The 21857-nt window shown below is 34.9% G+C and overlaps 1 protein-coding gene across 2 annotated transcripts; it reads right to left on the bottom strand.

Moving 5' to 3' along the window:
* Nucleotides 1-292: 292 nt before the first annotated feature.
* LOC119643539 lies at nucleotides 293-10104 on the bottom strand. 2 transcript variants are annotated; one of them, XR_005248324.1, is made up of 5 exons: nucleotides 8387-10104; nucleotides 7753-8183; nucleotides 3360-3878; nucleotides 577-612; nucleotides 293-513 (listed from the first exon to the last, which is right to left on the bottom strand). XR_005248324.1 is itself a non-coding variant. In XM_038042922.1 (3 exons), exons 1-3 carry the CDS (start codon nucleotides 9939-9941, stop codon nucleotides 3510-3512), a joined length of 2355 nt encoding a protein of 784 aa, XP_037898850.1. In that variant the 5' UTR covers nucleotides 9942-10104; the 3' UTR covers nucleotides 3187-3509. The 2 variants fall into 2 exon arrangements, 1 of the variants encoding a protein (XP_037898850.1); XM_038042922.1 differs by lacking the exons at nucleotides 293-513; nucleotides 577-612 and having other exon boundaries at nucleotides 3187-3878.
* Nucleotides 10105-21857: the final 11753 nt, after the last annotated feature.

Raw genomic sequence — 21857 nt, 5'->3', positions numbered from 1 at the left:
ATTTCTGTTAAGTTTCGCGATCTTACCAATAATCAATACCAATGGTGCACGATAGTAGTAAATTAATATTTGTATCAGGTGCCTTAATTAGTAACTCAAATTTTGCCACCGATGCAAGTAATTTATTTTTACTCTTTATTCACCAATATTTTTTCAATAGGTTTCAATTCATTTTTTAGTTGAGTTAGTAATAAGGGAAATGCAAAGTCAAATAAGAAAAACACTCTTAAGATAACTACATATTTTATCAAAATTTAATAAGCAAATTGCTTTCTTAACGTACTAGTAAGAAATTACAGAGTATATTTGCTTTCTTCCACAAACTTGAAACATTCTTTTCATTTTCATACACTGGAACAGTCACTTCAAGTTAGTAAATCGATTTTGTTTAAATCTGGGTAGTAGCAGGTAATTTTGATGTCACTGATATGGTCAAATCCCGAGAGAGACCTTCCATCGTAACCACATTCCTGTAATATTCGCGTAGTTGACATGCCTACTGCGGAAACGAATCTTGTAATGTAAAATTAATTTAAGTAAATAGATTCATTTTAAACCCAATGCTTGAATACTCACCGCTATTTGTCACCCCAAAGATACGCGTAGAAGACGCTGCAAAGTATATAATGATTGATCAGCACAAAACTCAAAGCAATCTCGGCAGTCTAAGCTCCAAGAAAGCGCATCAAAGACCATATAAAGCGTATAATTTTGATCAGCATAAAACTCAAACTGGACTTTGTCCTAACTGTCTGCTGTTGAAGATTGCGAAATCGTAAAAATTTCGGCAGAAATTGGTATTATCCTTTTTTGATTTACGAAGCAAGCTCGAAAAACGAAAGCTTTCAATAAATCTTACTTAGCATTTTATAGCGTATGTCATCTATAAGTCCTGCATAAACATGCGTTTAGTAACACACCATAAAAATTAAATATAAAAATAGCGATATTTTTATGTGCATACTTGTTTTGTATCATAATATTTAAAAACTGATATACTGTTGTAATTGCCGAAAATGTAGCAATTGTCTGATGTAAATGCTTTCTAGAGTAATATTTCATATAGCAATAGAAATTTATTCCGAACCAAAGTCGTTTGCTTCTTGTACATAGCTTTAGCACAATTTTTGGGATATTTCGAGAAAATTGGGTACAGTTTTGACTCAAGAACTATTGCTATTGAAAATAGTTCGGATCGGTCCACTTTTGCAAGCACTCCCCATATAACGCCCTATCCTGGAAAGCCGTTATATTAACAAAAATTGCAAATTTCAAAATTTCTCAAAAAAAGTGGCTAAGTAGTAGTATTTGAGAATTCTAGATTGGTACGGTAGCTTTGGACAAGCTAGAGCAATTTTTGAACACTATCTCATGTAGCGAATACTGAAGTTCATACGACAAAAAGATTCAATTTTGAAAGCTTCGCGACGAAAACTATATCATAATAGTAAATTAAAATAAAAAAATTAACTGTGCACAATTTGAACTACCTCGGCTTATTTTTTGGATTGTACCCTAATAAAGCTTTTCACAAAAATTGATCCTTTGTAGACCAGAAAAGCCTCAGTTTTAACAAGTGATGGAAATTGATCATAATATTATTGTGATTTCATACAAAAATAAACTCTGCAAAATTTGGAAAATCTACGCCTATTATTGGGTCCTGCTCTATGTAAGGATTAAACTTGTACTATATTAGATTGAATAGAATTGTGTTAGACAATGTGATATAGGGTATTTAATCGACAGTCTTGCCTGACTGTAACGATCTTACTTGGTCGCTTTTGTTATATCTCGGTACTGTCAACAGCTGTAATTTTAAGTCATTTTAGCTATACGTAATATTCATTAGACATCACTTAATTCTACATTTTTTATTTGGTTTACAGGCTTTAGATTTTTTTTAACTGAAAACGAGTTTTTATATTATTCTTAAAAATACGTCGCGATTGAAGCAAGTTTTGTTTTAAATTTTTGGTTAAAAATAAACTTTTCTAAGTGGTTGAAAAAGAGTATATATTTGTTAAATAGATTTAATGTATAAGTATTCATTTAATATTCAAACCGTCATTCATTGGACACAACTTAAATGCGTTTAATTTTTACAGTTATCATTTTTTAGAGTTCAACTTTTGTCGAGTCTAACTGAAATATTTCGTTAAGTAAATATGTACACAATCGAAAAAAATAACTATACCTCTTCGAACGCATATTACGTATTCACTACCAAAAATTAATTTTGTACACAATACAGGTATACGCGGGCATATACATTTTGCCAAACCCTTAAACCCAAAAGAAAGCTTTAAAGACATCAAAAATTTCGTATATGCTTGATTAGAATCGAAAGCTCAATCGACTTAAACATGCCCGGCTGTCCCTCTAAACTATCAACGTTAAAGAATTTCCAAAACTTCTGCTACATGCCAAGATTGTTAGTGAAAGTAAACCAAACCGGTCGAATGACTGCCCACAGCACCAGTTAAGCTAAGAACATCGCTGTTTACGAAAGGAAGAAGAACGATTTTTGCTCATTATTTCCAAATTATAATGTATAAAACTATTTTCGTGCATGTTCTATAAATCCTTTAGTACAACATTATAATATAGCCAAATTTTATCTCCTTGGCAAAACATGTATAACAAGGCAAACATCAAAAACCCAATAAATACGCTTCTTGCCCTAGCATGTTCGTCTGTACACCTGTCCTTTTGGAGATCTGTGTATTATCTGTAATAAACGTTATCCTGTCCGGGGAAATAAAAATTTCGCCTTCAAACTTGGCAAAAAAAAATTTTTAAGTAGCCCAAATTGATAAAACAATATGTTTACAATGCAAACTATATGTTTACAATGCAAACTGCTTCTGCTTTCTGGATATTTTACCAACTAACTAACTAAAATAGACACATGATAAAATTTTCCACGTATATTTTGCAAAAATCGAAAAAAGAAACACCCGTGCCCACAGAAAATTAAAAGTATCAAAATCCACTGCTTTTTCTTTCTTTTATGATAAAGGCAGGTATAGAAAATGAAATTTCATTGCTCATTTACATTATAAATGAATCCATTTATAGTACAGTAAGTATATGTGAGATTATCGGCGTGAAATTGTACTTTAATGCATCAGTATTTGCTTGCGACAACTGAACGTACACAGTCGTTAAAGAAGCTTGGGAGAATTATGGACGGAACTTCCTAAATTCTTATTTAGACTTGCCTGTAAAATGAAATGTCCAATGAGATGTTCGGCCGTTTTTTAAGATCAACTTCGAATATTATGCTGATGAAAACCATATACATTGTAAAGTCGTCGGCGCGATATGCAGAAATAAGTGGTAAAATTGATATATACCTCCTTTTTGGTGATGGATATAAAAGTATATTCTCTTTTAAAATTTGGTAAATTTGGTAAATTTAGTAAATTTTCTGCAAAGTTGGCGCAAATTCTGTATTTAATCTTTTGTTTACTATCTTGTCTACTACTCTCACGAGTAAATTTCCATTAAAAGCAACTACACTTGTCTACTGACATATTGGGTATAACAGTCATTAGAAGCTCTTCGTGAGCGGTGAAATATAACAAGGGTAGCGGACTCATTTTGCTGGGAGCACAGCACGGTGTTGCTGACGTGGACAAAGTCGTTAAATGTGTGTGCGTGTATTGCTCTAGGTAGCCTGCTTTGCAGTTACCATTACAAAAGTAAGCGTCGAAATACCCAGGCGCCATTATAAATGTCCAATTGAGCTCTTTGAAGTTTACGCGAAGCGGATACCGACAGCAGCGTACCTCATTGTCCCCTTCACGGCAATCCAAACTGGCGCTGCGTTTGTTACGTTTTGGCGCCTTGGTCATCAGTTCAATGTGAATCCGCTACATGAAATGAATAAACAGAAGATATTAGACTATTGGTATAAAATATATGTGATTACATTAAAATACGAATAGCGTTTGTTGTAATTAGGTTATGTAATCTGTACTGAAATATTGTCTATCCCTACTATATTTTGATATTCTGCGTTCTTGCATTAGTGATAGCAATTTTATGCAATCTAAGCGAATAATTTGGAACATAAGTTAAATAAAGTTGCACATAAGTTAAATAAGGTTTTATTTTATTTAGTATTTGGTTGATCCTTCTGTACTAAATTATCATTAATCGTCGTTAATTAAACAACAATTTTAGTTTTACTTTATTTAACAATTTTATTTTTGGGTTAAGGAACTTCAGGTGTTGAAACGATTGAAGTTTGGTAATGAAGTGACTTAGTTTCAACGAATTACCTTACAGAAAACCATTGGCTTATCCAATAATCGACAGTCAGCACTTTTATCGGTCCACAAGTCCAGGTCAGGTCTCAAAGGGCTGTGGCCCAATATCTTTCAGTCCAGCGCTGCGCGTAAATGACATTTTTTCCTCTGCGGACAAATCTTTTACACCCACTAAACTTATGTTAAAGCTGAATATGGAAACATTTATTGTTGTAGTAAGGAACAAAAACCCCTTTTTTTTTAAAAAAACCCAAGGTCTTACTTTACGTTGCACTGCGGGCGTGTTATTCCACCGATTTCACCCATTTTTACTACCAACCTGCTCACAACAATTTCCAATTTTTGTGCTATAATTGTTAACGATAACTTTATTTCTGTAACCAGGAGAATTTTTATCAGAGATATTACTAGAATGACAAACGGCAATGCTTAAATCGACTGAGTTTTTGATGCTGATCAAAAATGTTTACATTATTTAGGATCTACTGAAGTTTCTTTGTGGGTTCCGCATTTTGAAAAAATGAATATACGCGTATGTTTCTATGGTATGTACACGTGGTATGTACAGGGGCATGCAATGTGCGCCCGAAGAAGTAACTTAATTAATTTTTTTTTTGCTGTTTTTTATGTTGTTCATGTAAAAATTTTGCTTGATATTAGAAGGCCGAATTCTAAAAAATGATCGTTGTAAAAATGATACGATGGATTGGGTTGAATTTATAGCGCGTTATCAGTTAAAAAAACAAAAGATATCTGCAGCCTTTATAACTAATGAAAGATACAGAATTATTTGTTAACATTTGATGTTGATCAAGAATATATATAATTTTTGGAGTCTGTGAAGTTTCTTTCTGGGTGTTGCAAGCGTTTTGAAGAAGCTTCCTCCTGCGGTGCTGAATATTCATGATCCTTCGTTATTAACATTTCAAACAACTTGGAGATGTAGAAATTAACAATTTACTCGGTTGATTGTATTTTGTGCGGACAGTTCTAAGGTACTTGGCAGTCTCATCTTCTTTGCGCTAATTAGCTCTTCTCTAGCAAAGAGTAAAGAGTTAAACTCCCCACAGAAGGGTCGCTCTTAGACTTTGAGGTTTTGGCTGATGTGTAATGAGTCCAAAGACTATGTCTGTTTTTGGCTGCGATGACAACATTGTACATAATTAATTGGTGTGAGTACACAATGCGTAAAAGTCAGACTGCTTTAATTTGACAATCTGCTCCAAAAAGTAAAGGTTGTGTAAAAGATATTCCGTAAGATTGCAAAAAATTACTTTTGAAATCATCGAATAACTTCTATTGTGATTGTCAGCCGCATGTTTTTCCAAACTTCAGCAAATTCCAGCAGACTACTGCACAAAATTTTTTATCGCACAGTCACCGGAAGAAAGATTAGAATTCATTGGATAATCAAATCGCGATCTCTTTCTCAATAGGGTCCGTGCATCTCTGTTCGCTACCTATTAATTTCCTTGCTCTAGAAATGGATGCACGACTGACCTGATTGGCTTTGGGTGTGGCGGGGCATTTTAACTGAAGCCAACTTTAGTTCAGATAGAATTTCAAAAAAAAAATTCTTAAATATCACATCTTTATTTTCAAGTTTGATTATATGGAACGGATATATATGGAACGCACTTATAACACGGGCGACCAAGTATTCAATGTCATTTTTTTGGTTGTTTGTTTATTTACACATGAAAGTCAGCTAAAATAAATTAACAGCCGAATTCAATTGACGCTTTGAAGTAACGCTTATTCTAATTATTATTAGAAAGTATAAAGTATATAAGACGAAGTAAAGAAAGAACGGAAAAAAATAATAATGAAATAATAATTTGTGTATAAATAAGAAAGAATAAGAAAGAAAGTTGCGAGTGAACACTTAAGCCATTCCAAACATACAAAAGCTTGGCAACCAATACAGTGAACAACACCCATAAATTTTCAAATCATAATCAGATGTTAAGATTGCAAGCAAGTTTAAGTACGACATAGGCGAAGTATTAAGGAAAGTTATTCAGATAGACGTTAAAGAGTCCGATGTCGAGATTAAGTTATAGACATCATTTAAGCTTCTGCAAACAACTCCAAACGGGCTGAACAGCTCATAATTATATTTACATTGACTTCGCTTAATGAATATAAAGTTTCTAAAGAACCCATTAGGTGCAATACAGTTTATCTCACCAAGTAATGTGGGCGTGCCGATATCACCACAAGTGATGGTAAGGGTAACATAAACAATCGATGTTCACTAGGAGGCAGAAAGATACGATAAGGGTTCCAAGCCAAGGTCCTAAAGGCAAGCAGAATTGTTTTGAACGGACTCAAATGAATCCACATAACATCTAAAAAAAGGCGAACGCACAACAGAAGCTTACTTAAGTATGTGTCGAACTAAGCGCATCAATAGCCATGTAACTTAAGGCTCTTTAAGCTCTTTGGACCACCTTTTAATGAAACCAAGCGCGGACCTAGCTTTACTTAAAGAGACCTCAATGTTCAAATTAAAACGTAGTCTTAAATCGAGCAGAACCTAAATCGATGAGCGAATCTACGTTTTCTAAATTTTGTGTTTTAATTTCATAAAATTTAACGAGCACCATATAACTAAATCATTTAAGTCAACTTGAAACTGATATGATTGCGATTCCAAAGAGAAGGAAGAAAACCGTCTAACATTGTCAGGGTATGTAAAGGTAAGACTGAGTTTAATCACTGAGGAAGTGCTGCACACTACACTACAAGCTGGTCTTTTAAGAACTGGAGGAAGTAGCGATCATGGTTCTAATTTTTTAATCTCTGTTCTAATTTTTTCGAATTCTCCCCACAATGTCACGAGCTTTTTACTTAATTCAGAAAAACCATTGTCTCCGTGGAACGCTTATAAAAGTCAATGCCTTGCTTCCTACAGTCGGGACGTGACCAACGTAATCTTTTTGAAGCATCTAGGACTGCGTCTGCAACGTCGACAGTAACACCTGCACATTTCGCTTAAGAATAACGCTCGTGAAGCCACTAACTAATGAGTCGCTCAGACGTCACACTAATAAAAACAGAGTAAGAAGAGAGAAAAACTGTACATCCCACAAACCAAGGCAGATTTTTGGATGCCAAAAGAAAGACGATTTTTGACGAGAGCACCAAGCGTTGATTGTGAAAACCAAAATGATATCAGCACATAGAACAATATGATATATATAAATTACAAATAAACTTCAATACATTTCAATAAAATTAAGCACTTTTATAATTATTTGGGCTTTAAAACCGTGTAAAGCAATAAAATAAAAAACGAATAACACAATTCCTACACCCAAAGTAAAAGATACGACCACAGCACGAGCGCAGAGTTGTTAAACTCCTGTTTTATTGTTACGTAATGTAAGAAGTACATGTCGTCCTTTTAATGTAACTTTTTATAATTAAATTAATAACAGTTAAATCTTACTTGATTAAATCCAACACTTACCAGTGCTCTGTTACTGGTCTTACTATCAGTAACAATAAAAGGACGCATCCAAGATTCATTTCCATTGATAATTAGACTCTGTGTAGCGTTGCCATTTGCGGACCAATACATAGATAGTTGCTTCATTTCAATTTCAGTCCATTGTCCAAAACCCATTGGTATTTTGCACTTTACTTCAATTAATTTGACCGTGTGGGTGTAATTGACGGAATTTGGACGTCTTAATGCGCGATGAACACTTATAATGACTTCACGTCGTTGTTCAGTTCTACCATCCGAATGTTTGTATTCCAAAAGTTCCGGATGACGCTCGCGCATCCAGTTATGGCCTCGTATGTACACGTGCAAGAAGGCACGTCCAATGTTAGAGGCATCGCAATGTAAATTAAAGTTCAAAACTTCCGGTTTGTGATTATGACGGAGTCGGGTAACTGTTGAGAAAGAGAAAAAAATTTTATAAAAAATAAACACAATGCGATTGTAAGTAAACATTTGTCAAGACAAAAATTCATCGGACGTACATGATGTGTCATTAGGGAACGAAACAATAGAGCTTATCTCAGAATAGACTAAGTGGAAATCACTGTATATCTTAATGTTTGAAGGAGAGGGACTAAAATAACAAAAGCCTTACTTGTGGGGAAAATGAAGATACTGTGGAGATGGGAGTAGAATTCATCGTAACTTTCTTCTTCACTGTTATAATTGAAAATATTATAGAGTCGCTGGGGACTATCACCTTGCATTTTATTGTCAAAGTTTATCGGTTCGTCGCCTTCACCATGATTATTTCCATCTTCATCGTAATTGCTTTTCACTGATGCTGACGGTTTGTAACCTATGCTGTGATCCTGGTGAGCAGGATATCGCATATTGTACGTTGTGGGGGTGGATGTTTTCGATGTATGAAAGCTTTTATAAAAATTTTCCAATATAATTTGCGGCACTACAGGAGGATCAGTTATGTTTGGAAGTTGTGACATATGCAGACGCATCAAAATGTGTCGCTTAATTGATTCTAAGTTGTCCAACTTGGCTCTTTCTCGCATTTGGCACGAATAACAGCTACTAGCACTTGTAAAGTTGTCTGATTGAGGACTGTTATTGTAGCTTTCTTTGCGTTGGTTGTAAGCTATTGTTTCATCATTTATGTTATTTTTAGACTCATTCTCAGTTCTTCTTTGCTTCGTACTTATCTGTTGATGCTGACCATGTTGGCGATGATTCAGTATATTGTGACGATTAATGTAACTTATGACGTTTTCATTGTTGTCTTGAGAACCAATTTCCCAAGTGAGTTCTTTAGGTATCAATGAGTGGAGCTGATCACCAGTACTTACTAACGGTATAATAGTCGTGTGGTTGGTGTAAAACGAGTTTTCCGCTATTCCAAGTGCCAAAGTTAATCCTTGAAGACGCGTACTGCTGCTATTTGCAACTTGGGAAACAACGAATGTATCAGATGGCATCACGGATGAAGTTGGTTTTGATGGTAATGTGGTTTGAGAAGTAGTAGCGCAGCTGCTGTGCAAAATAAGGCATATTATTAGAGCTACTATGAAAAAAGAACTACTCCTGTAGAACTCTAACATGGAACGTCCAAATAGTCGAAGAGAGGTCGGTAGAACAGAAGTGTCTTTTGAAAGTAGGGTACTGATCTGCAAGTCGCTGGACGAATTTTTTCGGAATTGCTTTAATATAAATTTGTGAAACCTCTTTTTATTTGATGCTACAACGTGTTTTGTGTTGACAGAGGATATGGTTTTTGTTGAGTACATCAGGGATCTCTTTTTAGTTTGACAGCTTCTGCTACTGGCACTTCGTCGTATGGCGTTGTCAGCAGGACGCCATTTCTTCAACAATGACTTATATGATTGAATAGATTTTGTGCATTTAAATAATCTGTTATTGCATTTGTGGTCGTTAAATTGAATAGTTGATGACGTGGATAATGACGCGCTTCGGGTTTGGTTAAAGCTTTGATGATGTTGGCTTGCTTGTAAGGATTCATTTTTGATTTTGTAATGAGTTTTTAAAGCGTTATTAACAACGTTGCTGTGTCTATTTGTATTACCGTTAATCCTTGACCATCTGCGGTTTCGTATCGTATTTCCCGCGGCTATTAAATTCTTTTCATTTATTTCTGCTTGAATTTCTTGTCTTCTAAAGTATTTATAATTGGAGCACATTTTTTATAAGGAGCTTATGGCCAATTTACGTTTTATGTGTCTCCTTAACATTTAATATATTTAGTTTGTTTTCTTAACAAAACAAACTTTTTATTAATATTGCATCTGATTGCGTACATTCAGTTTTTGTTTTTTTCGCTTTTTTGAACACATTTCCCTAGTTTGATCTAGAAATTAAATAGAAAGGGCAAATTATTAACAGGTTAGTTGAAATGGGGTTACTTAACATGCATAAATATTGTAAATAGAATATTAATTTTTATGCAATGCACATAGAGCTGCTCATTTTAGGTTGAAATCACGTCACTTTGTTTAATATACGACTCTCAGCTGTACCTTGTGATAGTATGAATAATGGCAATAATAATCTTCTTAATTATTAATACGCTGATATGTTGAAAAATACTAATCTTTTTCAAAATTGGGGGATTTGATTAAAAAGCAATTTGAGAAACGCTTTTATAAATATGATGACGCTGTTAGACTCTAGCCTATGATGATAACTCACCGAATCACTGTATGGATACTGTATACCTGGTCCTGATATTTCAATTTACTTAGTTTATTTTCCTCTCCGGTTTTCATTAAAATCTAATACTTACGATGGCTTCCTCAGGCAATTGGGTTCAAAATTTATTCTTGGATGTGAGTTTAACACCAAAAATCTATATAGTCTAATAAATTTGAAAACAAGGAAGTTCTACAAATTATAACTATTCTGTTTCGTCCACTGGAAGACTCACGTACTGACCTGATATCTGATCTGATATGAGGAAAATTTTTAGTATCCCGAATCCGGCCTCTGGCATTCCCGCTAATTTGCTTCATCTTTACGACAATGATGACTTTAAATCTGATCACTTTCCATTTCTTATTAAGTTCGACATAATCTCTCCATGAAATATGTCATCAATCGTAAAATTGACAATGCGACTTTTAGAGTTTGGATCGACAACAATTTAGAACTTAATTTGAGCTCAAATCTGATGACGCGGTAGAAGATGTTACAAATCTTACTCCTCCAGCTGATTTTATATCTGGTCCCAGAAATCTATATGAGCCTAGATATTGAAATTAGCTGTAGGTGGGCTTGAAATAAGGCAAATAATTAGAAACTAGGAAAGTTAAGAAGATAATAGTAACAACAGGAATCTTCTAGGTAAAAGAAGCTACAAAGGATTTGCGCTCACGTCGACTCGACATAAAAACTGAATGAATAAACAATTTTTTAATCAACATCAATTCAGGCATGTTTGATGAACATTCCGGATGGAGAGTTACTAAATGTCTTACATGACCGATCAGGCGGATCTTTCCTTTAAGGGAAAGATCCAGAAATTAATGCAGAGCTGATAAAAACTAAGCCTAACATTTTGCTCAATCCCTACAAGAAAATTTTCATCTTAATAACCTTTATAGAGTGCAGAAGAAATATTAGACATTATAGATACCCTACGTTTTATGCGATTGGCATTCCAGACATGTATCGGTTGCTTAACTCACAGGAGAAGTGAGCAAAAAAAACTTTAAGAAAGCCCCTGGTTGTGGTTGCATAAGGGGAATATTATTAAAACTTTACCATCTAATGTTCTCATCACCTCACAATTATTTATTAATAGTAAGTTAAAATTGGGTCATTTTCCAACCGAATAGAAATGTGCAGAAATTATTGTGGTGGCTAAATCTAACAAGTTAGGAAATGATACAAGATCGTACAGACCAATTAATTAGCTTATTATTTAGTTTTTTCAAAATATTGCAGAAAATATGTGTACGAAAACTGCTCCCAGTTATAAGGCCGACAGTTATTATTTCTAACCACCAGTTCGCTTTCAGGAATAAACATGGTATTATTAACCAATGCTATCGCTTTGTTTCGCATATCAGAGAAGCCATTGGGAGCACAAAGTTATTGGGCTTGATAGAGTGTGGCATGATGGGCTGCTTTTCAAGATTAAAAAATGCTTTCCAACTCCTGTGTATTCATTGCTTAAATCCTATTTGCAAGACAGATGTTTCTATGTTAAAGTTAAAATTGACAAATTCAATATTTATAACGCTCAAGATGGAGTGTCCCAGAGAATTGCTCTAAGTTCAACAATCTTTGTAATTCTCAGGTCCGATTTTTTGATCGCTGAGAGCATCTTAAACTCGACGTGCGCAGATGCAACGACATTCTTGTCAATTAAACTCGAACGTATAGAAATGCATAGACAAATTTCCAGGAAAAAGAAATAAAGCACACTCTGGGTGGTGTGAATATTTCACCATATTGCAAACACTCAAGCGTCTAATGAGCCTTCCTCACTTGTATTTTTATTATCAGTATTTCCATTCGGATAAATACTTCACTGAAAGTGGAAAAAGAATTACTGTTATGGTGCATTATAAACGACAAAAAGGCGAAATTTTATTTTATTTATTACTTTAGGAACATATTTAAAAGCATTTATCAGCAAAAACCGGGCAATAAAAGGTAGAAAGAATTTTACGGATTACGCTTGAAGGCAAGTTCGCCAACATTTGTATTATATATAAGCAGAATGTTCTCTTAAGTTATTTCTAAAAATAATCAAACCACCAAATCGATCAGTGTGAAAAAAAAATTATATATAGAATATATTTAAAATAAAAAAATGAAAAAATATAAATGTAGCTTTTGCGACAAGACAGCTGAGAATTTACTGAACCATTATTGCTTGGAATTTGGAGGAGCCTGTCAGCTAGGTTTGCAGCAAGCTGATTCCTTGAACTAAGGAAAAAGGCGAACAAGGTGCTATTTCTGTGATGTGATTGTGACTGAACACGAGTTCTTCCATACGCATCTATGTGAAGAGTTCGTAGCAGGCTGTGTTCCAGTGAGGTGTATTACGCGAAGTTTTCCATGATGAAAACAAAATACAAAACCCTTTTCAGTATTAGTAACGACAAGGAGAACGCAGCTTTGCTGTTAAAAGAAAATGTATTCCTCACATCTCCATCGACAACGGTAAATTTGATTCAATACAAAATTGTCAGCAACGTGAGGGACGAAGTATCAATCGACAAATTTTTAGATGACATTCGTAGATATATGCAAATTTAAACCAATTTAGATAAATTTAGCTGCGTAAAGTTCAGTTTAAGTCTTTTTGGAGACTACGTGAAGGAATTGGAAGCAGAAATGGTGCTAAGAGTGAAACGTTTGTCAAGGAAATTCGTTGCTGCAAGGAAAAGCAGTGAAGTTGACGATATGACTGACGAGTCTTTTATCGAGCTTAAAAAAGCAGCGCAAAGAATACCAGGAACGAAATACCGGTTAGGCGATAGGAGAATTTAAATTTGGCGAATTAACCAGCTGCAAGTTGGAGTCCATCCCTGTGTTCATATGTACCCTTGCCAGTTAGTATATGACTACAATTAATGTGAAAAATGCTTTTGCCTTCTGTTTTAAATGGTGCGTATTAGCGGCTATCGCTTACAAGTTCGACAAATCGTTGGGAGAAGAATTACTCAGATTAGCTCACACGAGCTATTATAAAATTGGAAGTATTCGCGAGATTGTCATTAAGTTTCGAAACATTCGAACTGATTTTTCTGTCTGAAAATTCTCCATAACTAACTGCGACATCAATCGGTTTGAGCAGAATAACAAAGACATGTAACGGCCGCGAAAAAACCTTGGGTAGAGTGTCTGTCGGTCTGTGTCAACCGCAAGTATCGCAATAACGGCATGCCGTTAGGCAAAATCGTGTGATTTTGTGGTACCGTTTATAAATCGCATGATGTTGCGGGATATAATTGTTTTGGTCTTTTCTTCTTTTCCCTTTCATTAAGATAGGCAAAATCATGTGATTTTGCGGTATTCCTTTCTTTTGCTTTTACAAGAACAGGCAAAATCATGTGATTTTGCGGTATTCCCTTTTTTTTTTTTGCTTTTACAAGAATAGGCAAAATCGCATGATCTTGCGGGATTTTGCTTGCTTTTGCGAGAGTAGCGGCAAGCCGCTATAGAGAGCAACAGAAAGAAGAAGAGAAGAATTGAGTAGGGATGAGTAGTCTGTCTGTGTTTTGTTTCGAAGATAGAGGGGAGAATTACTTGGCTTCTGCTGAGGTGCGGACGTGTCCGTGAGGTTGGTCTAAAAGCGGATAAATAAAACTATTTTTAAAATTGAGCCTTCAAGTGCAAAGAAAGAAAAAAAAAAGACAAAAGTCCAACAGCAACTAATGTGAGAGATCTTTTTAAAGTTCGCGTGTAAAGAAGGTAAAATAGCGCTTAAAGCTTACAGTTTTGCAAAATAATGTCTGAAAATAATGGAAAAAAAAGTTACTAACTAGAACTTTATTAAAGAAATACAAGTCGGCAGGGATAAAGTAATTGTAAAACTTAAAAAAAAAAAAAAAAAAATTGGTTTGCTTGCATCGAGTAAAGAAATGTGAGGAAATCATCATTATTGCTATTTTCGATAAATTTCCATGTGTGCAATATAAAAATGCATGTACGAATGAGTGTATACAAATTATGTAAAGAAATTGAAAAATGTCTCTTAACTGAAGCAAGTCGTGAAAGAGAAACCAAAGCATAAGTGGATAAAGTTACCGTTTCTCTTCGTCTCGCGGTCACCAAACAAAGCGCATAGCATTCGTGTGTGAATATATTAATTTTAAACGTCATTGACACTTTTGCGAAATAATAAACCTTAAGGAGAATGTAAATAAGATAAAATTATGGAAATTTTGTATAAAATACACTTCTTATTACAATAGCTTTTCCGAAATAATATACATTAAGAAGGAGTTGTTAATATTGAAATATTTAAAAAGAAGAGAATTTACAAAAGAAGTGGTTACAATACCGAAGAAATAAAAACCAGAAAGTTGGTGTAAATAAATTGGAAATTATATCTCACCAAATGGAGTTGTGTTTTTTTAAAGTAAAGAAGAAAAAATTAAATAATTAGAACGAAACGAACACAATCGGCCATAACAACACCAGTAATATGACGTACATCATTGATCGTCAATGTAATCCATAGTAAAATTCATTGAACAAACGCTTTAAATTACGCAAAAAAAAGAGGTGGCAGCACAACGAAGTGAAGAGGAAGAGGAAAAGGGGTGAATAAGAGGGCGAGGGTGTAAGAAGAAGGAACCAGATGATGTAAGCAGCCACCACCGCAGACACTAGCAACATACAGATTCACGGTCAGGTATTTTAATTCATTTATTTCCTTTTTGTTCTTTTTCTTGTCCCCTATTTACGGAGGAGCCCCGATGTGTGGCTGAGTTCAAACTGCCACCGCTGTGGCTGAGGTCAGGTGAGGGAGTGTGCATGTGATGGCACCGTAGGGAGGACGTCGGACGGTTACAGACGGACTCACGGTGGACAGACGGACGATAGACAACCGACGAGACTTTTTTGCATTCTTTGTCATGAGGCTCAGAGAGCCAAACCCCGTTAACAAATGCGCTCTACCGGCAACAGAGAGGCTAGTACCGTGACAGACATCAGCATAAAAACGACAAACGAACCCAAAAGTTTGCATATAAACTTGCTAATTGTATACAACGAAATGACCAACTAGTGTCAGTATTGTCTTATTACCAGCATGCAGAGGTTGGTAAAAACATTATACACGCGAAGCTATACATCAGGACAGTTTTGTACTTGCTGACATAGAGGCTGTGCCTAAGCCCATAGAAGTTCTTAATAGGAGCGTGGGGACGAGGACAATTCAACATAGTTATTCTACAAGGTAGTTTGTGGGGTTCATCCATAGGGAATGTAGGAAATTATTTCAATTTAAGCTACCCTACTTTCCTATTATCTTTCACAATTTAAGTAGGTACGATATTCATCTATTTATCACAGAGTTAGGGACTAATTTCTTGATTATACCTTGTAACAAAGAGCTGTATATATCAATTACGAAGAGTAATGGAGGGTAATCAAAGCAAATATTTAATGATTTTCTTGGATTCAAATCGATTTTTAAACTTAGAGAAATTGGTCAAATACTTGCAGCCCAGCCAGTTTAAAGTTTTAAGGAAAGCGTTTAGGAATCCTGAAAAATTTGCGTTAATGAGTCGCAATGGTGTCTTCCCGTACGATTATGTAAGCAATATCAAGAAGTTTGATGATCTAATTTTAGCAAGCCAAGAGCGCTTCCACAATTATTCGCGAATGTAGTGTGGCTGACTACAATTTCGCACCGAGGGTCTGGGATGCATTCAAGGATCAAACCCTTAAAAATTACATGGTTCTATACCTCCAAAGCTATGTATTGATACTAACCGATGTTTTCGGGAATATCAGAATCTTATGCTTAGAAATACATAAGGTAGTCCATGCAATTATGTCACAGCATCATTTCTCTTTTTGGATGCCATGCTGAAAGACACTAAAGTTGAATTAAAAATATTTCCCGATCCTGAAATTCATACGTTTTTAAAAACTAATATTCGAGGTGGCATTACTCAGTGTATCCAAAAGTTGTCCGAGTCTGTCGAAATTATTACAAAAGCAAGGCTGAAAGTTATTTCGCCTTAATGGATGCAAACAATTTGGGCCAAGTCTCAAAAATTTCCACATGCAAACTTCTAATTTTTAAGCGAAAGTGAAGTAAAAGGTTTTCACATATACTTCATTGATATTGATGAAGGTATTGCTTACATTTCCTATAAAAAGGACTGCCTTTCTGTGCAAATAACAAAATTCCTCCTACTGGAAAGTATAAAAAACTCATACCAGATTTAATCCATAGAACGAATTATAAGATTCACTTAAATCTGCTCTTCTGCTCGCAACAAAGGTCGCAGTTAAAATGAATGAAAAAGACAAAAATTTAATTAAAGCTTGGTTAGAGTCGCATGTTATTTTAAGCACCAACAGAACAAAAGTTGCCAAAAATGAGTTCGAGAACAACTTCTATAAATTCATGAATAACGCTGTTTATGGTAAAATCACAGAAAACGTTGAAAAAGGTCGGGACGTTTGGTTAGTGACTAATTATAAAAAGAGAAAAAATTCTGAGGGCCATAGAGCTCTCATAGCGAAAGCTAGCTTTAAGGGTATTGAAATATTTGATAATGATTTGCATGGTATTCAATTAAGTAAAATGGAAATAATGCACGACGAACCATTATGTGCGGGATAACTGTGCTAGAACTCTCTAAGTGGTTGATGTACGATATTTATTACAACGTTTTACTTAACCAGAGACAAAGAATGAAAACCATGTTTATTGATACAGACTTATTCGAATTAGAATGTGATGATAATATATGTGATATTATTAAAAATAATCCTCATAAATTTCACACATCAGATTACCTCCCAGACAATATACCCATTGTTATTCCTAATAACAATAATTAATAACTAATACGCATTACACATTTTTGGGTTCCCGTTTTATTTAGATTTTAATAATAATAATAGTAACAATAATAATAATAATAGCAAACACTTTCGGTTTGTCTTATACATATTTCTCGAAGTAATTGAGTTTTATTAACCCCTGAATCATGAGTTTCACCACAACCTAACCATTTCACAAAAAATTTGCTTTCTTTCTTCTGTAATATATTTTCCACTAAATAGCCATTCTAGTCAAGAAATTTTTGCGTTTCGTATTCTCCTCCTAATTCCGATTCGTTGGTGCAAGTTAGCGCTGCCATAATGTCCTCAAAGAACGTTCTCAACTGCAAGTATTGAAAGCTTGTCATTGTTATACAATACATTAAATCTATTGCTGCATGTGTTCCGATCGAGCAGTGCCGAGCTCGAAGCATGTGTCCCCCGTGATTTAATAGAAAAATTAAATATTACAAGAACAGAAAAAACATGCTATTCCTCGGATGATTTTGAAATCTCAAATCTGTTCGCTGAGTACTTCCGTCGAAACTTTTGGACTGCTAATATCGATTTATCAGCAAACTACCCATATCCTATAACTAACTTGGTTTCAATTCCTAATTTGGTTATTGCTGAAGATAATGTTTTTAAAGGCTTGAGCGCTCTAAAATGTAGTTGTGCGCCTGGACCTGATGAAATTCCATCTTGTGTACTTAAATCTTGCGCTATCGAATTATATGGTGTTATCTCTAAGATTTTTAACCGGTCTTTGAATTTAGGTGTTTTCCCTTTGCGTTGGAAGAGTAGTTTCCTTATTCCCATTCACAAAAGTGGAAGTAGACAACTTGTTGAAAACTACAGGGGCATAGCCAAGTTGAGTGTCTTGCCTAAGCTGTTTGAGCGAATTGTGACTCAGCATTTGGCATTTGCCATTAATGCGTATATTTCTCCGCACCAGCATGGGTTTCGAAAAGGGCGATCTACAATCACTAACTTGTTAGAGTTCACTTGTCATGTATTCAAGGCATTTTCTAGGGGCTCTCGCACTGATGTAATATACACTGATTTAAGCAAATGGTTTGATTTGGTTAACCATAACTTAATTATCTTAAAACTTCAAGCCTCTGGCTTCCCTTTCTATTTAGTAAAATGGATAAGCTCTTATCTGCACAATAGATCCTTCAGGGTTCTGTTTAACTTCATCACCCCGTGACGTCTGGCGTACCTCAAGACAGCAACTTAGGTCCCATTTTATTTAGTTTATACATTAACGATCTCCCATCGGTGGTTAATTCCAGTCAGATCTTAATGTACGCTGATGATATGAAACTGTTTTCTTCCTTCTCTCTAGAATCGCAATCACATCACCTTCAAAGTGACTTGAATAATTTGGTTGCATGGTGCTCTTTGAATCTTCTGAAACTAAATCTTAATAAATGTAAGAAGCTTTCTTTCCAAGAAGAAAGTCATTCATTACTTAGTATTTTATTGATTCGAATAGGTTGGAGGACGTCGATACGTTCACAGATTTAGGCGTTCTATTTGATTATAGGTTACGTTTCAACTTGCGCATTGAGCTCTCGCTTAGCAAAGCTAGGTCCACGCTTGGTTTTATAAAGAGGTGGTCCAAAGAGCTTGATGATCCTTACATTACTGAAAGGCTGTACATGTGTTTGGTTAGACCTATACTCGAGTGTGCCTCTGTTGTGTAGTCTCCTTCATATAGGTGCTATGTAGATTCAGTTGAATATGTTGAAAAGCAATTTTTGCTGTTTGCCCTTAGAAATTTGGGTTGGGATCACTTTGCCTCTCTTCCTCCGTGTGAGAATAGGTTGCTTCTGCTGTCCTTACCGTCTCTTGAGAAACGTAGGTTTGTTCTTGGCGTTTCCTTTGTAATCAAAGTAATAAATGATGCTTGCCTTGATTACTTGGTGAAATAAGCTTTAATGTCCCCAACCGCTTCTCTAGACACTTTATCCTGGTTAAGCTTAGTCAATTATGAGCTGTTTAATTCGCTCAGAGTAGTTTGCAAGAACCTAAATGATGTCTATCACCTATTCTCATTATCGGGCTCTTTAAAGTCCATTAAAGCAACATTGTTTAATGCGCGTAATTTATCTATGTCGTACTTAAACTAGCTCTTAACCTTATAAAGTCATTATAATTCGAAAATTAATTAATATTAACTATTATCAATTGCCAAGCTTACGCATGTTTGCGATGGCTTAGGGGTTCAATCGCAATTTGTTCCTGTATCGGTTGTGGGTGTGGCTCTATGCTAGTTGTGTACCTGCTTTTTTTTTCCTTCTTATTGGTTTTATTTTATTGATACTATGTTTTAATATTAATTAATTTAAGATGTACTTTAAGAGTCAATTGAACTCGACTGTTAAAATTTTTAGTTGAGTTTCTTGTATAAATGGCATAAATAAATAAATTAATTAATTAATTAAAGTGCCAATCACTGGTTAAAGAGAATTTATTTACACTACATGGATGTGTATAGTTTATTTAGCATTCAATATGCAGATCTGCGAATAAATTTAAATGTCTACAATTAGGATCATGCGGTAACGATTAAGAAAAACCTAATATATACGATACAGGCAGATCAAAAAGTGGTGGGATGTGAAAACGAAATGTATGTAATAAGGGGTATTGTCTCTCATGGAGGAAAGGAGTGGTAGATTAACACTAAACGTACCACGCGCGGTCAAAACTTTCGTTTAAAATTTCTCGCATAAAACGTTATTGTATCATCATGTATCTTATTGACTTTTCCTAATATATACATACAAACTATTTTTCAATATTTACAACTTTTTTTAATGTGTATTTTCCGAGAATGAGTTATACCATGTCTAGTCTCCATCAGCGGTCATTTGACCGCTTGAAAAATTTGTGTTATTTACGACTATATTCTTCGATAATCGCTTTCTTGAAATTGTTTTACGGGTCTACAATGTAATTGTAGACAATCTACAATCTAATCAATGCGTCCGACATTCGTGGAATAACAATTTATTAGACAAAACAAATAATATCGACGAGGATTGTTCGGAAGATGATCAAGAAGTTTACGATATTGATGATGATACTGCAGAAAATTATTGTGACTTATTTGACAGTGATACGGATGAAGAGAAAATTTTGAATATACGAAGAGGACAGGAAAGAAAGACATTTATAGTTAGTTCCGAAAGTACAAATGAGGAAGAAATTGAAACTGCTACGAACGGAACTGTTTGGAAAAAAATAAAAGAAGGGTCTAACAGTGGAAGAACATAGATTTGTAATATTTTCAAGGAAATATCAGGACCGACTTAAAAAGTCATTATTAGTCGAAAATTGTTGTTTACTACTATCGGTTGCCAAGCTTATGCATGTTTGCGATGGCTTAGGGGTTCACTTGCAATTTGGTCCTGGACCGGTTGTGGGTGCGGTTCTGTGCTAGTTGTATACATGCTTTTTTTCTTTTTTTTTCTTCTTATTTGTTTTATTGTACTTATACTAAGTTTTATTATTATAATTATTATTATATTAATTTTATACTAATGAATTGATTTCTTAGACTAAAAAAAAGACATTGAGCACTAGCAACATAGGCTATCGGCTCTAATTTAAATAAATGGATATTAGATAATAAGCTTAGAAGTATTAATAAAGTAAAATATTGAATTAATATTCTGTTCTGAAGCTGATTGTGGAATGTTCAAAGGGTTAATCGTTCCAAATGCAATACTTCTAACCAAGGAAAAATTGAGGCAGTCGCAGAGAATGTGCTTTATAGTAAGAGTTTGTCCACAACAGCAGATTGGGGGAGAAGACTTCTTCAGGATCCATTGGTGAGTTGCAACTGTATGACCAAGGCGAATACTCGAAAATGTTTGGATCTTGGTTTTCTCAACATTTGTTGGATATAGAGGTGGAGTTAATTGAGGGTTAATGCAAGAGTAGTGTTGATGATGGTATTGTAAATTTCCTTCTGCAATTTTCTCTTTAGCTTTTCTTCCAATGTATATTTGAAGATCCAACTTTTCCATGACATCATCCATAATTAGAGGAGCAGAAGCAGCATACTTTGCCGCTCGATCAGCCTGCTCATTTCCCAGTAAACCGATGTGACTTGGTACCCATAACATTTTAATTTTTCCGTCGGGTGTAGTAATTATATTCCTTAATTTGTTGATGGTGCTCCATCTCGAAGTCGAAGGGTTCCAGGTAGCTTGTAATACAGACAAACTTTCAGTAACAATGACGGTTTTGAGTTTGTTTTTATGGGCAAGGTTGGCAGCGTGAAGGATAGCTCTGGCTTCGGTTATGAAAGTTGAAGTGCTTTCGTGAAATATGTGGTTGAGAAGAACCCGTCCTGTAGCATCTACCACCGCACAAGCAGGAGGCAGACCAGGAGATTTTGAGCCGTCTGTATACAAAAGATTCCAACCAGTATTGTCCAATACTTGGGTTTTCTCAGCTATTAGATTCCTGAAGACGTAATTTGGAGTATCTTCTTTCTTGTGCATAGACAGTGAGATGTCAAAAGAGCAGTCTTTCAAAATCCAGGGAGGTTTAACACCAAA

This window comes from Glossina fuscipes, unplaced genomic scaffold (genome assembly GCF_014805625.2).
Source record: "Glossina fuscipes isolate IAEA_lab_2018 unplaced genomic scaffold, Yale_Gfus_2 61185, whole genome shotgun sequence".
Lineage (NCBI taxonomy): Eukaryota > Metazoa > Arthropoda > Insecta > Diptera > Glossinidae > Glossina > Glossina fuscipes.
Note: the sequence above shows the minus strand (reverse complement) of the source record. Positions and strands in the feature narration are given on the sequence as shown.

What these genes read in the sequence shown, in the direction of transcription:
- LOC119643539 (XM_038042922.1), bottom strand. Translation starts at nt 9,941, where the DNA reads ATGTGCTCCAATTATAAATACTTTAGAAGACAAGAAATTCAAGCAGAA. An exon ending in TATCTTCATTTTCCCCACAA is followed by an intron (nt 8,184 to 8,386) that starts GTAAGGCTTTTG and finishes CTTTCTCAACAG; the next exon opens with TTACCCGACTCCGTCATAAT. An exon ending in AGACCAGTAACAGAGCACTG is followed by an intron (nt 3,879 to 7,752) that starts GTAAGTGTTGGA and finishes CATTTCATGTAG; the next exon opens with CGGATTCACATTGAACTGAT.